The 16794-nt window shown below is 37.5% G+C and overlaps 1 protein-coding gene across 6 annotated transcripts in view; it reads right to left on the bottom strand.

The window, feature by feature from the left end:
* Positions 1–16794, bottom strand: part of LOC135690881 (uncharacterized) — a 57323-nt gene that overhangs the window by 13056 nt on the left and 27473 nt on the right. For 3 of the 6 annotated variants that reach the window (XM_089116067.1, XM_089116063.1, XM_065208568.2), the window contains 33 exons: positions 16115–16414; positions 15446–15742; positions 14912–15205; positions 14444–14728; positions 13878–14180; positions 13454–13741; positions 12940–13230; positions 12416–12706; positions 11835–12122; positions 11324–11611; positions 10762–11058; positions 10305–10601; positions 9848–10144; positions 9391–9687; positions 8934–9230; positions 8477–8773; positions 8021–8317; positions 7564–7860; positions 7108–7404; positions 6634–6960; positions 6038–6364; positions 5524–5894; positions 5078–5366; positions 4541–4834; positions 3906–4067; positions 3476–3675; positions 2960–3260; positions 2405–2701; positions 1844–1993; positions 1330–1626; positions 909–1056; positions 571–673; positions 35–134 (listed from right to left, as the gene is read on the bottom strand). In XM_089116067.1, coding sequence (XP_088972193.1) covers positions 35–134; positions 571–673; positions 909–1056; positions 1330–1626; positions 1844–1993; positions 2405–2701; positions 2960–3260; positions 3476–3675; positions 3906–4067; positions 4541–4834; positions 5078–5366; positions 5524–5894; positions 6038–6364; positions 6634–6960; positions 7108–7404; positions 7564–7860; positions 8021–8317; positions 8477–8773; positions 8934–9230; positions 9391–9687; positions 9848–10144; positions 10305–10601; positions 10762–11058; positions 11324–11611; positions 11835–12122; positions 12416–12706; positions 12940–13230; positions 13454–13741; positions 13878–14180; positions 14444–14728; positions 14912–15205; positions 15446–15742; positions 16115–16414 — 8964 coding nt within the window. The remainder of the gene's footprint in view (positions 1–34; positions 135–570; positions 674–908; positions 1057–1329; positions 1627–1843; positions 1994–2404; positions 2702–2959; positions 3261–3475; positions 3676–3905; positions 4068–4540; positions 4835–5077; positions 5367–5523; positions 5895–6037; positions 6365–6633; positions 6961–7107; positions 7405–7563; positions 7861–8020; positions 8318–8476; positions 8774–8933; positions 9231–9390; positions 9688–9847; positions 10145–10304; positions 10602–10761; positions 11059–11323; positions 11612–11834; positions 12123–12415; positions 12707–12939; positions 13231–13453; positions 13742–13877; positions 14181–14443; positions 14729–14911; positions 15206–15445; positions 15743–16114; positions 16415–16794) is intronic. The other 3 variants (XM_089116065.1, XM_089116064.1, XM_089116066.1) reach the window with 3 other exon arrangements.

Here is a 16794-nt window from a genome sequence, read left to right as displayed (position 1 = left end):
TCAGATGTCAAAAAATTTAAAAACTTGAAATTACCTTTAGCCAGGGTGACGATCAGGTTTTTTCCTGGGTCACTAGAGAGCCAAACATTTGCAGGGAAATTGAACTGGCCTCCAGCTTGATCACTTACAGTTACCTGTTAAACAGAATAATTCCGTATAAGTATATAAATAAAAACACCCATAATTATAATGAAAAATTAGGATGCTGACATTTAGCAATAATTACAATGAAAACATTCTTTGAACTTCTCTACAACACGGTAGAACTGCTAATTGAGGGCAGATATTTTTCTAGAAGCTAGGTCAATTAGTAACAGTTAAAAGTTTGGAGCTTCTACAGATATTGCAAAGTTCTGCTAAGGTCTCCACGAGTTTAAAGGAACTTATGCAAGTAAATTGGACTGACGCGGAAATATTCGCATTTGAATGGTTCTGTTTGAAATTGTACTGTGTCACTGATATAGTTTACTTGAAACCTGGTGTTTATATGAATTATGCAGATGATCAAGTTGCAAGTCAAATGAAAACGTCACTAATTCTCAGGAAAATAAACTATCTTGAGCAGCCCACCTTGTCGATGAGCCAGTCTGGGCTATCTCCGGTGTCATCCGAACGCAATTGGATTTTCTGCAGCTCACCAAGACTTCCAGTCTCTACTTGAAATACGTCTTTTCTGAAAGAACCAAACGTACATTTAACTAGAAGTTCTTCACAGGATCATTCATTATGAAGAAGCCTATTAAATAACATCCAAGCTGAACACAATTAAATGAGATATTTTATTCGGTAGTCCCACCATGTGACATTAGTTTCAATAACTGCCAGCAAAGGAGACTAGAAAATCCTCTACTGCTTTCATCAAAGCAAAAGATAGCACAAATGAATAAAAATATCCAATGATCACGTACTCTCCAGGCCTGAATACTTGCTCATCCTGTCCATTCAGTTCAATTTCTTCTGATTCTCCCAGTGATCCAAATAATTTGACAAATACTTTGGCATTCGTTCCTGCGGTTTCACCCACACCAGTCAGTGTTGTGATATTATAGTGTTTCGCTGTAATAAAATTTTTGCAATTTAAATCCATTGCAGAATGAATATTTTTGCAACAATATACGTAAGTCTTTGAGGCATGACTGAAAATGCAGTTTAAAGGCATGTAAGTTGATTGAATTGAATCAAATCGAGCTGATTGTTATGTACCACTCTACTTCCACATCAAAATAAATCGTTCCAGCTTTCAAACAGGATATGAAAGTTATGTACCTTGCATGTCGTCTTAGACATAGTAAACTTAGATATAGGATAGCAGAGGGTGTATGAGCTTACCTTCAGCACTGTTCATTGACACAGATACATTGTAATTTGGATCTGTTGTTGGCTGCACTTTAAAAGATGTCTGACCATTCAATTCAACCACAGCCTGGGTTTCTTTGGTTTTCGCAGTGAATGTGACCGGCTCATTGATAGAAGACTGAATTTCAAGTGTTGCTTGGGAGCCTGGGTACAAGTCTACCTCTTTATTTGCCATTGGGATATTTGTTTCAGCGGTGATAACTACAGTCGATCCAGCCAAATTGCTGAAAGTGACTTTTGCGTATCTCATCTCACCACTTCCATTAGCACCTATGAAGTGAATGCGGACTCTTAGTGACATAAACTGAAACTTCTTTTGCTCACGTTACAGCTAAAAAGGAACTCTATCAGAAATAAAAAAAATCAGAAAAAAATACTCGATATTTTTCGAATACAAATACAGTTGTTCGAAATGATCTGAAAGTAGCTATATCCAATACATTTCAGTTGAGAATTCTCAATTATTTGCTTAAAAGAAGAAACGTACCGAGTTTTTCTTTGCTGCACTCTTTGGCTTCGTCATTCCATATAGTGTTGGATGGGCATTGCTTTTTCTGGGCGATTCCTCCGTTGCACGAAATGAAACCATATCGATCAGCTGCATCCGAGAACACCCCATTTTCTTCAGGACAGGACACTGTAAAATCAGATTCCATTAAATGAATAAGTTACAGACATACTTCAAAGAATACAAAATTTAAAGACAATCGACAGATACTAAAGAGATCACCCCCGTCTTCAATCAAGGATTGACCAATCAGCGAGTGTAATTCCACTCACAAGCTCATTGATTGGCTTATATTGATTGACAGGTGGCTTAAGCCATTTTTGTATCTGTCAGTTGCCTCCAAAGTAGTCTAGTTTTAAGAAAATAATGATATTAATAAGTCAATACGATCTATTTAATGAAGTGCCTATGCCAAACTCAAGTACATAACAAAGCCCACAAAATTCTAACTAGATTGGCCAAGAATTCAACTCATCAAGACAGAAACACAGGACGTATTACAATGCCTACAAAATCGTTAAAAGAGACCAATATACTCACAGACAGCAGTTATCAAAGCATCGAGGACCGGCTCTGAAGTTTCTGTTGGCGTTGCTACATAAGTTGTTTCACCTTCAATCAGCAACTTTTCACCGGTTTTTAAATTTTTAGCAAGAAACGTAACAGGGAAATTCGTCTGTGATCCTTGCTCAACTAGTCTCAATTCCAGAGTCATTGACGGCTTTATAGGGTATCCGTTGGTGCGATGCTCGCCTTTATCAGGGAATAGGATGACATCCACACCAGCTTTGTTTTCAAAGTTCACATTAATGTAACGATCAGCTGATATTGTTGTTGCTGTTGCAAGAAAAAAAACTGCGTTAGTCATTCTGCGAAGCGTGAAGGTTGTTAGAATATGTCTTGAGATGTATGGGTAGAATTGAATTTTTCATCCATTTTAGAGGTGCGTGTATTTTAGCAGTCTATACAGAAATATCGATTTTTGGTAAATAGGCTTTTTTCATTGATCAACGTGAAAGCTTATATCAAGATGAATTCTTTAATTTTTGGAAAGCTTCAATTAATAATGAAAATCAAATAAAATGAAAATCTTACTGTGTCCCCAATAGTAGACGAAGATCTTTGTAGCATCAATCCTGTTTATATGTGTTTCAAACAGCGTGCAGATGGCCATGAACAGTTTTGCAGAACTATCCACTGCTCTTTTACTTTGAGACAACAGATTGCTGTGTCCTAAAACTAAATTACTGCTCTTCTCTGCAGTGTGACCTTGGCTTTCTATTGGGTCTCTTACACTGCCTCTTTCAGCACCATTCAGGAATACGGTCAAACCGAGGTCAGATTTCCATGTCAACATAATAAATAGCCAATCATTGAAATTGATATTTGTCTCAACCTGTAGATAAATATTGTAAACAATACATCAGATCCTTAATAAATATAAATATTCTTACTGAAAAATAAGCATCTTCACAAAATCAGCAAATGAGCATCTTCAAAAAGAATGCCTTTAGACAAAGGAAACTATCGACGAATGTCAATTAATCAAGCCAGCTTTCACATTCTCCTTGAGGAAGCATTGATCCAAAACTTTAATTTATAAAGGCTTACCCGCCACATTTTGTTGTTGTATGAAACTTCAAAGTAGAGTTTGTTGCTCTGCAAGTAAATTGTGAACCCTTGGCCATTGTGACCTCCAGTATCAATAACATATCGGGGCTTGGTGAACTCCTTTGCTCCGTCATCAAACTTGATTTTCAAGCCGACTGTAAACCCGTTTTCACAGAGAAGGGGATTTGCGAAACACTGGCCTAAATTGAAGAATAAAATAATATCAAGGATAATTATCAAAATATTTTATGGTTTTGAGAAAGCAAGTTCTTTGGCGCTATTATTAGTTTGATATCATTTAAATTCGTATTGACTATTTGATAGAAAGCCTTAATAAACATGATTTAATCTAGACAAAACCTAAATAAGACTTTCCCTATTCATTAACCAAATAGCTAGAATTATTCCTCTCATGAAGACCATATCTTACCTTGGAAATCTCCAGCATTCAAGTAAGCAGATTCATCTTCTAACACAAGGCTGTTGCCAGAAACTAGAATATTTCCGTAGGTTTTCAGAGGAGGATTGGTTGGAATTTGACCATTTCTTACTGTGTTCAATGGCCATATATAAGCAGGGTTAACACCAGGTGCTGAAATAGCAATGAACAAAAACTATATTAAAAACGTAATTTGATAAATAAATTTAAGATTCCAAATATCTCCAAAACATCTTAAATGCGCATGCAAGAAAATTTAAATCAAATATTAATTTCCTGTATCTTTGCCAGGGTAAAAGCTTTCCGTGTGTAGATGAATCGATCCAGAATCGAGTAGGTATTAACATAAAATTACTTAATGATTCTTGCATTATTGGGCAGTATAAGTTAGAGTTCTAGTTGAGCTCATAAAAGATTTCCTAATAAGAAAGCGTTGATATACCAGGAAGTTGATGTGATTGTTACACATATAGTTCGCCGTGGTTTGAAGGTGCAGCATCATCGAGAATCATGAACTGCATGCAACATGACATATTTCTCATGCGCGGGAAGCGTATAGGTATCAACAAGTTTAAAACTGTCGTTTAAAATTATGAAATCAATATAAAGGAGAAAATTTCACAAACCTGGTACAGTTATAACTATATCGGTATAGTCAGATTGGCTCTCTGAAGGTGTAATTGGCACTGGCTGGTTGTTGTTGTTGACAAGCAAAAGCAAACCAGTCTCGGCGTCAGTTGCATTGAAGTAGACCGGTGCAACGGATTTTCCGTCAGTTGACAGATCAATTAGAGTGATCTCCAATGGCTTATCTGGTTGCACAATGAATCCTTCTGCACGTCCTTTGTCCGGTGTTAGCCTGACGGTTCTTCCAGCGTCATTGTTCACACGCAGAATAGCTGAATAGGCTTTGGCAGTATCTAACAGGAAAAACAGCTAGTTAAGACTTTTTCTAATAAAATAGACAATAATAAACAAGAAAAAAAGGTTATAAATCGATTAATAAAAAATACCACGATGAAGTATCCCTCTTTTTTCACGAGCCTTATTGTTAAGCTGGCTTTATGAAATCAAATGCATGTCACAGTCATTAGTACCTTGACAATAACTAAAAGCAATTCCTTTTCACATGTTTATCATTAAAGCAAAATGGTGATACTTACAGCTACTCCAGAAGAATATGTAGACATTCGTGACGTCTGACTCTGGTACAAACTTATTGAAAGCTGTGAAGGAGCTAACTGAGAACTTGGCATAGTAGAACGAAGGTCCGCGAACATTACGGCCAATGCTGAAATTTGGATTCGCTTCAATAAGCTGTGTTCCCGTCATTGCAGTTCCAGATGGGTCGGTGGCCTTTAATTGTGCATTGAAATAAACAAAGAGCCCAAGATCTGGCTTCCAGGTTGCAATGATGTATACCCATTCAGCAGCAGATATTACTGTTTCCGCCTTGAAGAGAAAAATCATACACGAAATTCAGTTTATACAAACGATTCTGGCAGTAATCAATGAATGGAAAAATTATTGCAAGGAAGCATTTAGGTATAGAGGTTTCGGTAATATTTTGATGGCCAAAAATCAAATCATGTGTATAATTTCAACTAACCGTCCAGGTTTTGGCGCTTGTTGTTAATTGAAAATGAAGTTTTCCATTCTTCAGATAAACCGATATACCACGCGAAGTCCCACCATGGGCACCAGTGTCAATGACGTAATGAGCGTCAGTGTAAGCTTTAGCAGATTCTTCAAACATAAACTTTCCAGCAATTGAGAACCCGTCGATGCAAAGACCTGGGTCAAGCAGGCAGTCGGTGCTTTTGAAGTGTCCGTCAATCCACGTTGAAGCTCCGTCAAGCTCTAGTCCTCCGCCAGTGACACTTTTAATGTCCCCATGAGCGCTCAGGTTTGGATTTCCAGGGATTACGTTTTCCTTGACTTCAAGTAGAGCGTACGAATGGCTAGGGATAACTTTCAAGGCTAGAGAAGAAAAACAAGACATTTATGTTTCTTGATTTAACTTGGTATGTTAATGAATTCTATGTAAAGGAGCGCTGAAAACCTCAACTCTGATTATGTTCTTACTTTAGCAACCTACTTTAAAAGATAAGATGCAAACTCACCTTGAGGAGTTAATGTAATGTTGTGAATAATGCTTTGGTCAACAGACGGATTTAACTTGATAGTTAAGCTGTTATTCAGCAGCACCTCTGTCGATTTTTCTTGGTCATATGCTTTAAATAAAATCGGTTCAAAAGGATCATGACTGTCAATTGTAATATTGACCATCAAGTATCCCCGTGGCTCAACAAAGTATTTGCCACGGCTGCTTCTGGATGGAACAATTTTCAATGTTCTGTCAAGCTGGTTATCAAACAAGATGATGAGATATGTTTTCGTTGATGTATTTGGCTCTGGCAATGCAGCTTGTCTAAATTGTGTGTTTGAATCTAGAATAGCAAAATAGATTTATGGTTTTATAAACTACTCTATTCACTATCCGTAAATCTAAAGAAAATGACTTTTTACATTGAAAATATCAACCATTTTCAATGTTATCGCAATCAGAAGAACAGAGGAAAAAATTCAACAACAAGCGCAAAGCTGATTTAGGGATTATGAATTTAGGTGCTGTTTAGTAAATGGTTGTAAGTCTTAAGGTAGATGTTAAAATAACAAGCAACAAAAATTTTTTGTACAAATGGGGTACGGTACAAACCTTGGGCAGTTATTTCAACATACTGAATGCTCTGTGGATCGTCAGAAGTTGTTACAGTGTATGTTTTATCACCATTGATCATCAAATTGTTACCAGTGTCGTATTCTCTAACTTGAAAATCGTAAGATGGTTTGCCTGTAGCACCTCCTTCACCCGCTGGGATTGTTTTTCTTATATCAACACTTTCACCATCCTCAATATCTCTTGATTTTGGGCTATCCGCTTCACTCCAAACTAAGGTCACTTTCTTTCCAGCATGATTTCCAATATGCAGATTGGCAAACAGCTGCCCAGGAATTGTGTTATGGGCATGGCCAGTCATCGCATCTATAAATACAATTAAAAACATAATATCGACTGAGAATAAAATCAATGACAAATTTCAAATATAATACAATTTGCTGCGTAAACTAAATATTTTAAAACTCAACAGAAAAACTTTGGGAGAAAGAACAGGTAAAAAGTAAGACTCACCTCCTTCTCCGATTGTGACAGATACTGGAGATTTTGTCTCTGTTGGTGTCACCATAACAGTTTCCTTGCCATTCATTTTCAAAACGGTTGTGGTTCCTTTCTGGAATGCCTTGTATTCAATTGCACCAGGAGCTGAATTGCTCTGGATTGTCACATCGAACTGTCCTGCGGCTCCTTTTGGAAATTCTTGGCTTTGTTCTTGTCCGTTTACGGTATACTTGATTTGGACATCATTTGGAGATTGGTTGATGACAGAAAGAGTTGCATAGTAGGTCTTTACTTCACCACCAGTAGCACCTGTGGATATCAACGAAAGGATCGTCAGAAAAGGGCTACTGAAAAAAGTCCTTAACAAATAAAATCTATTTGTTCATTTTCCAGGTAAACTAAAATACCTTTTAATAAAGGACAAATGTCATTAAGAACAAGAAATTCCCGAATGCAACTTCCACATACCTCCTTCTCCGATTGTGATAGAAACTGGAGATTTTGTCTCTGTTGGTGTCACCATAAAACTTTCTTTGCCATTCATTTTCAAAACGGTTGTAGTTCCTTTCTGGAATGCCTTGAATTCAATTGCACCAGGAGCTGAATTGCTCTGGATTGTCACATCGAATTGTCCTGCGGCTCCTTTTGGAAATTCTTGGCTTTGTTCTTGTCCGTTTACGGTATACTTGATTTGGACATCATTTGGAGATTGGTTGATGACAGAAAGAGTTGCATAGTAGGTCTTTACTTCACCACCAGTAGCACCTGTGGATATCAACGATAGGATCGTCAGAAAAGGGCTACTGGAAAAAAGTCCTTAACAAAAGAAAACTATTTGTTCCTTTTTCAGGTAAACTAAAAAACCTTTTAATCAACAACAACTGTCATAAACTACAAACAATTCCTGAATGCAACTGGCAAGTACCTCCTTCGCCGATTGTGATAGATACTGGAGATTTTGTCTCTGTTGGTGTCACCATAACACTTTCCTTGCCATTCATTTTCAAAACGGTTGTGGTTCCTTTCTGGAATGCCTTGAATTCAATTGCACCAGGCGCTGAATTACTCTGGATTGTCACATCGAATTGTCCCGCGGCTCCTTTTGGAAATTCTTGGCTTTGTTCTTGTCCGTTTACGGTATACTTAATTTGGACATCATTTGGAGATTGGTTGATGACAGAAAGAGTTGCATAGTAGGTCTTTACTTCACCACCAGTAGCACCTGTGGATATCAACGATATGATCGTCAGAAAAGGGCTACTGAAAAAAGTCCTTAACAAATAAAATCTATTTGTTCCTTTTCCAGGTAAACTAAAATACCTTTTAATAAAGGACAAATGTCATTAAGAACAAGAAATTCCCGAATGCAACTTCCACATACCTCCTTCTCCGATTGTGATAGAAACTGGAGATTTGGTCTCTGTTGGTGTCACCATAACACTTTCCTTGCCATTCATTTTCAAAACGGTTGTGGTTCCTTTCTGGAATGCCTTGAATTCAATTGCACCAGGAGCTGAATTGCTCTGGATTGTCACATCGAATTGTCCTGCGGCTCCTTTTGGAAATTCTTGGCTTTGCTCTTGTCCGTTTACGGTATACTTGATTTGGACATCATTTGGAGATTGGTTGATGACAGAAAGAGTTGCATAGTAGGTCTTTACTTCACCACCAGTAGCACCTGTGGATATCAACGATAGGATCGTCAGAAAAGGGCTACTGAAATAAAGTCCTTAAGAAAAGAAAACTATTTGTTCCTTTTCCAGGTAAACTAAAATACCTTTAAATCAATCACAAATGTCATTAAGAACAAGAAATTCCCGAATGCAACTGGCACGTACCTCCTTCTCCGATTGTGATAGATACTGGAGATTTTGTCTCTGTTGGTGTCACCATAAAACTTTCTTTGCCATTCATTTTCAAAACGATTGTGGTTCCTTTCTGGAATGCCTTGAATTCAATTGCACCAGGCGCTGAATTGCTCTGGATTGTCACATCGAATTGTCCTGCGGCTCCTTTTGGAAATTCTTGGCTTTGCTCTTGTCCGTTTACGGTATACTTGATTTGGACATCATTTGGAGATTGGTTGATGACAGAAAGAGTTGCATAGTAAGTCTTTACTTCACCACCAGTAGCACCTGTGGATATCAACGATAGGATCGTCAGAAAAGGGCTACTGAAAAAAAGTCCTTAACAAAAGAAATCTATTTGTTCCTTTTCCAGGTAAACTAAAATACCTTTTAATAAAGGACAAATGTAATTAAAAACAAGAAATTCCAGAATGCAACTGGCACGTACCTCCTTCTCCGATTGTGATAGATACTGGAGATTTTGTCTCTGTTGGAGTCACCATAAAACTTTCCTTGCCATTCATTTTCAAAACGGTTGTAGTTCCTTTCTGGAATGCCTTGAATTCAATTGCACCAGGCGCTGAATTGCTCTGGATTGTCACATCGAATTGTCCTGCGGCTCCTCTTGGAAATTCTTGGCTTTGTTCTTGTCCGTTTACGGTATACTTGATTTGGACATCATTTGGAGATTGGTTGATGACAGAAAGAGTTGCATAGTAGGTCTTTACTTCACCACCAGTAGCACCTGTGGATATCAACGATAGGATCGTCAGAAAAGGGCTACTGAAAAAAAGTCCTTAACAAAAGAAATCTATTTGTTCCTTTTCCAGGTAAACTAAAATACCTTTTAATAAAGGACAAATGTAATTAAAAACAAGAAATTCCAGAATGCAACTGGCACGTACCTCCTTCTCCGATTGTGATAGATACTGGAGATTTTTTCTCTGTTGGAGTCACCATAAAACTTTCCTTGCCATTCATTTTCAAAACGGTTGTAGTTCCTTTCTGGAATGCCTTGAATTCAATTGCACCAGGCGCTGAATTGCTCTGGATTGTCACATCGAATTGTCCTGCGGCTCCTTTTGGAAATTCTTGGCTTTGTTCTTGTCCGTTTACGGTATACTTAATTTGGACATCATTTGGAGATTGGTTGATGACAGAAAGAGTTGCATAGTAGGTCTTTATTTCACCACCAGTAGCACCTGTGGATATCAACGATAGGATCGTCAGAAAAGGGCTACTGAAATAAAGTCCTTAGCAAAAGAAAACTATTTGTTCCTTTTCCAGGTAAACTAAAATACCTTTAAATCAATCACAAATATCATTAAGAACAAGAATTTCTCGAATGCAACTTCCACATACCTCCTACTCCGATTGTGATAGAAACTGGAGATTTTGTCTCTGTTGGTGTCACCATAACACTTCCCTTGCCATTCATTTTCAAAACGGTTGTGGTTCCTTTCTGGAATGCCTTGAATTCAATTGCACCAGGCGCTGAATTGCTCTGGATTGTCACATCGAATTGTCCTGCGGCCCCTTTTGGAAATTCTTGGCTTTGTTCTTGTCCGTTTACGGTATACTTGATTTGGACATCATTTGGAGATTGGTTGATGACAGAAAGAGTTGCATAGTAGGTCTTTACTTCACCACCAGTAGCACCTGTGGATATCAATGATAGGATCGTCAGAAAAGGGCTACTGAAAAAAAGTCCTTAACAAAAGAAATCTATTTGTTCCTTTTCCAGGTAAACTAAAATACCTTTTAATAAAGGACAAATGTAATTAAAAACAAGAAATTCCAGAATGCAACTGGCACGTACCTCCTTCTCCGATTGTGATAGATACTGGAGATTTTGTCTCTGTTGGAGTCACCATAAAACTTTCCTTGCCATTCATTTTCAAAACGGTTGTAGTTCCTTTCTGGAATGCCTTGAATTCAATTGCACCAGGCGCTGAATTGCTCTGGATTGTCACATCGAATTGTCCTGCGGCTCCTTTTGGAAATTCTTGGCTTTGTTCTTGTCCGTTTACGGTATACTTAATTTGGACATCATTTGGAGATTGGTTGATGACAGAAAGAGTTGCATAGTAGGTCTTTACTTCACCACCAGTAGCACCTTTAATTGAAATGAATTGAATGGTGTATTCTTGAAAATACGTTTTCATTTTACTAAGTTTTATCTCACTAAATTTTATAATGTCCGTATGCGGTGCATAATAAAATGATAATATCGATGGATAATGATAAATTCTATGGCAAAATCAGGATACAAAGCATGTGAAATAGGAAACATGTTTGTACGAATGAATCATGTGTTAATTTGTTATACAAAAATAGTTAAAGTTGCATGATAAGTTGAAATTATCCTTTTAGATACCTACCATCGGACAATGAGACATCAACAGTCTGTTTTATCAATAACAAAGGAACACGCACAAAGCTAGCACCATTCAATTTTATCAAATTCGATGTCCCCCTTTCGTACGCTGTCACATTGAATGGTTGTGGTTGTGTCGGACTTGTAACAGCAACTTCTTTATTCACAGCGCTGTTTTTCCACACTGTCAATTTTTCTTCCCCAGAGAGCCCTGTCCATTTTAATTCCACGTCTTTTGCTAGGCTGTTAGTTACGTTGATCGAGAAGTAGTATGTGTTTTGACTGTTTGCGTCTGTAAAAAGTGATCGACAATTTAAAATTTCAAATGAACTTTGAGATCAATTCAATGACTGTCATGATAACTATTTTCAGTTCTCTTTATGCTAATGTTGTCGTTGCAGAGTAGCGTTAAAAAAAGATAAACAAATTTTACTTTACAGCAGTCAAATCAATCAATGCTCGCAATGCTAGATCTGAGTCTTTCAACGTTTAACGTAGACCAACGAAATACTCACCAGAACCAGGGATAAAAACTGGGATGGTTCTAAGGGACTCTGTTGGCGCAACTTGAATACTGTCTGTTCCGTTAAGCTGCACAACGGTAGCCGTACCTTTCTTGAATGCCTTGAATTCTACCAAGCCCGGTTGAACCTTACTTGTGAACGTCATCATAATGCTTCCTACGGCATACTTTGGAACATCTTCTTCTTTAAGCTGGCCGTTTTCCAAAAATGACAAGGTTACGTCTTCTGGCGATTGGTTGGTTATCGATAGAGAAATGTAGTAGGTCTTTGATGTAGTAGCTTTAGAGAAAGAAAACAAATGACGATAAAATAACCATAAACAACAACAAACGGCCTGATTAACTCTCAGATTCAAAATTTGTATCAAAAACCACTCTTAAAAAAAGTAGGTCTCGCAAAGTCTTGTTCTAGGTGGTAATGCTCCTCCTCCAGCCACTGGACTTATCATAATAGAAAGTACAATCAGAAAGAGAAAAGATATTTATGATTTTCACAGCAGGGTACGAAGAAATGGTTAAAGTAGATACATAAACTGCCTAATTTTTGTAATCGAAAAAGTATATTTGATTTACCTGCTCCAATTAAAACTGGTACAGTGACAAGAGTTTCTGTTGGTTTAACAAACAATGAGTCTGTGCTATTTAGCTTGACAACTGTGACAGTGCCTTTCTTAAAAGCTTTGAACTCGATTGCTTTGGGCGTTTCAGAGCTAGTGAAAGACATCATGATGCTACCAACGGAGTTCTTTGGAACATCTTGCTCCTTCAAGTTTCCATTTTCAAGATAGGATATCGTAACATCGTCTGGTGACTGATTGGTTATGGCAAGCGATACATAATATGTTTTCTGCGTTGGTGTCGAGCCTAAAAAGACGGAATAACTTGAATATCAATTTTGCATGCAAATGGAGGTTATAGCAAATAGCTAAATAGGTTATACCCACATCAAAATGGTACATAAAGGTATTGCCTCACGATAGCAAGTCGAGAGTGCTCGTAGACTATGCTGTCAACATGATGAAATAAGAAGTTTGCCAGCATGCTGTTATCAGAATAATTATTATCAATTACAATAACTATTATCAGAAGATAATTACCGCCATTGAGAACCACGGAATAACTCATAATCTCTTCTGTAGGTTGAACCATCAAGGTATCTTTGCCATTAAGTGTAAGGGCGGTGTTCGTTCCCTTTTGAAATGATTTGAATTCCATTTGTGCAGGCTGCTGATAACTGGTCATATTCACCATTAATTCCACCATGCCACCTTTGGAGATGTTTACCTCCTTCATTTGCCCGTTCTCAATATACGACAAAGAAGCATCATTCGGGGATTTGTTCTCAACACTGAGCGACACGTAGTATGTCCTGCTTTGAGATGGATTTCCTGTTGAAGAAAACAAAGATCACTCCATATTTTGTGTTATTGTTAGAAATTTAGCTAATATCGTACATTGCATCTCAGATCCTCACATTTAATTTGAATAATCATCAACGACCATAGTAAAATGTAGTTGTTATGAATAAAAGCAGTAGCATATTTTTATTTGATTGACTATCAGGAATTGTAAAAAGGGAAGGAATGAATCAGTTAAACGAAATAAAATTACCATCTGTAATCTGTAAGAATGTGGGCTGCTTTATCAAGGACAATGGCACATTTACATTATCGATGCCGTTGAGCATCATAACGTTGTTGGTTCCCTTTTCATATGCGTATAAAGTGAATGGTTGTGGCAATGATGAGCTGGTTACGACAACTTCTTTTGCAACATTCGCGCTTTTCCAGACGGTCAACTGCTCTGGTCCTGAGATGCCTTGCCACTTGAGCTCAGCATCTTTACTGGCGGAATTCGTTACATTTATTGAGAAGTAGTATGTTTTCTGACTTGAAGTATCTAGAAAATTCAACATAAAAATACCATATGTCAGCCTTATTATAGACCTATACGATAAAACCATAGGTAATGTCAACACGACTTATTTATTGTAGGAACGAACGCATCAGACAGAAACTGGACCGGCGTTAATTACCTTGAGCAGAAACCACGATTTCTGTAGTAACTTTGGTAGTTGTTGGGTTCACCAGGACAGACTCTTTATTGTTTATTCTAACTGGAATATTTGTTGTCTTATCGAAAGCCTTAATTTCAACTGTAGCCGGCTGAACATTGGTAGCAAAGATGATCTCTTTGGTGACAATTTGTCCGGCTAGGACTTCGAGCTCTTCTGGTCCTTGCGGTCCTTGGTATCTGAGAACCGTATCCTTGGCACCTGTTCCGGTATTTTGCACGCGAAGTGCAAGGTAGAATACGGAACTTGGAACAGTTGTCGTTCCTGAAAAATAATAAAAAATAGAGAATTAATTTGCATAAATAAAGGAGCATGATAAAAACCTATGAAAATGGATAATATAATGTAGGAGATACTCAAATAGTTCTAAAGGTGGCCTTATCAGATATCTTCAAACAAAAGTACATTTCATCTCAGAAGTGGCATGGATTAATCAAGGTAGGGAAAATCCTGCAGCAACAACCACAGGATAGAAAATACACAGCCATGTATTACAAAACCTGCCTTTTATTGAAACTCGCCCTTACCTTGACCAATGTTGATAGTAGCGATCTCGCTGGTTTCCTTTGGCGTAACTGTGAATTTCTCTACATTATTCAGCAGCAAAGGTTGGTTCGTTTCTTTGTCCTTTGCAGATACCTCAATGTTTGCTGGCTGCGCTGAAGCCGTGAAGACGGTTCTCTCTTCATGGGTTCCCTGACCCACTTCGACTTGCTTTGGCTTGCCTTCAAGATCTACCCAACTTACAACTGCTACATTACTTCCAGAATTGACGATGTTCATATTCAGGTAGAAGACTTTCAAAGGTTGTTCTAAAATCAAGAAGAAAGTCATAATAAAGAAAGAACCGACAAGGTAAAATCGTGCAAACAAAGAAATACAAACGCATATCGCAGCTGCATGCACAAACAAAAAACGGCAAAAATACCCAAACAGAACAAAGCCTTGTCCTCATTAATCAAGAGGTGCATAGAAGCCAACTATACGAAACATACCTTCACCGATTTTTATCGTGACCATTTCCCTACTGTCTTTCGGAGTTACAGTGACTGATGCTTTGGAATCAAGCAACAGCTGCGCATTCGTTTCTTTCGAGATTGCAGTTATATTAACGGGGGTTGGAGGCATAGCTGAAGAGAACACGGACTCGTGGATCTTTTGTGAGTTCGGGAGAATATCCAAGTAAACTTTGCGTCCATCTTGCTCTGTCCATTCTACCATTGCAGTTTGTTTTTCGTTATTGATAAATGTGAGGCTCAAGTAGTAAACCTTCGGGGTGGCCGTAGCACCTAGAAACAGGGTTCATGATTGAATTATGACTGGTTTCAACCCTATTGGCTTTCTGGTTAATTTTACAAATAGCCATTCTGGTCACAGAATAGTATATATCTATAAGACTGAGCTTTCCTTTTAAACACTTCTATATTCGTTGCTTAGATCTAGCTAAATGTGAACCGTAAATTTAAATGTCTCACTAACTATAGGTGAGAAATCATTATTGCATTATGTGCGTATAATTCAAAACAAACCTTCTTTGCTAATGATAATTCTGTAAATCGACTGGCTAGATTCGCTTGGCATGACAGATAGTTCTGACTTTCCATTTAACAGCAGCATGTCTCCACTCTGCGTTTCATGGACCCTGTATACCAAAGCATCAGGTGGCACTACAGTAACTATGGAATATTTGACATAGCCAACACCTCCAGCAGGAAGATCGATAGACTCCTTGCCGTCTTTGTATTTAACTGAAACTGCTATGCCAGCCTGGTTGATGACTTCTAAATTCATGTAGTAAGTCTTTGGTCCCGCAGGCTTCCCTGAAGCTGATATAAGATATAAAGACATGAGAAATTCTGTCTTCAATAACTCTTGTTCTTAACCTTAATGCTTGAGAATCCACAAAAAAATATTGATAAACAGAGCTACGATTCCTTCAGTTGTGTAGAAAAAACAAAGAGACCCAAAGAATACATACTTATTCTTCAAAGCAACAAAAGCAAAAACAACATGTAACTAATTACAAATGTAAGGATGATAAATTAAAGTCTGTAGAAATTTTCAGGTTTTCTTAAACGCATTAAATGGTCTCAATGAAACAATGTTCTCTTAATCAGACAATTTGTTTGTGGATTTCTAAGTTAGACGAGAAAGTACGCACATATCCAGCTATGGTATTAAATGCATTCAATACTTACGAGAATCAGTAATATAAACCATATGCATAGGACCAGGGGCTCCAATCGAAGGCGTGAAATTGTACTTCGGATTACCATTCAAGTAAAACTCATCTCTTGTGTTCATCTTTACTGCGCTAATGAGATAGCTTGGGCTAACTGTGGTTCGCAGTATTGCACGCATCCGATAAGGATCACCAAGCAAGACAATTCTGTCTCTTGTGAAGCCGAATTCGTCGTAAAGAAGTGTCGCATTTCCACTGGCGTTATTCACAAACATTATGTCAACGTAGAAATCTTGCATGTCTCCTCCTTTTTCGCCTGTATGTAGATGATTTGGTGTAAAGAATCTTAAATTTACATAGGGCAAAACTTTATTACATTATGCTTAAGATCTAGTTATTGATAAGTCAAGCAATATTCATTAAATATTCACAACAGTTCATAAAATATATGTTTACTAATTTCGCCTCAAAATCGTCAGCAATATTAAGCATAAAGTATTAAGAAATTTTATTTCTTGTAACTGATTATTTTCTTATGGTTTTATAATACTTGATAGTCAATCAATTTAAATTAGAAAATATTTTCTTCGAAAGAAAATTGACATCTACTTAATCGATTAACTTGCTTGTGTTTTTCAAAAGTCAACTAGAAAACTAACGTCGTATAAAAAGCCAAACTGATTTCTTTGATATACG

The sequence above is a fragment of the Rhopilema esculentum genome, chromosome 4 (assembly GCF_057945365.1).
Source record: "Rhopilema esculentum isolate cy_ngs chromosome 4, ASM5794536v1, whole genome shotgun sequence".
Taxonomy (NCBI): domain Eukaryota; kingdom Metazoa; phylum Cnidaria; class Scyphozoa; order Rhizostomeae; family Rhizostomatidae; genus Rhopilema; species Rhopilema esculentum.
The sequence above is the reverse complement of the archived record's forward strand: the minus strand, read 5'-3'. Positions and strand labels throughout refer to the sequence as shown.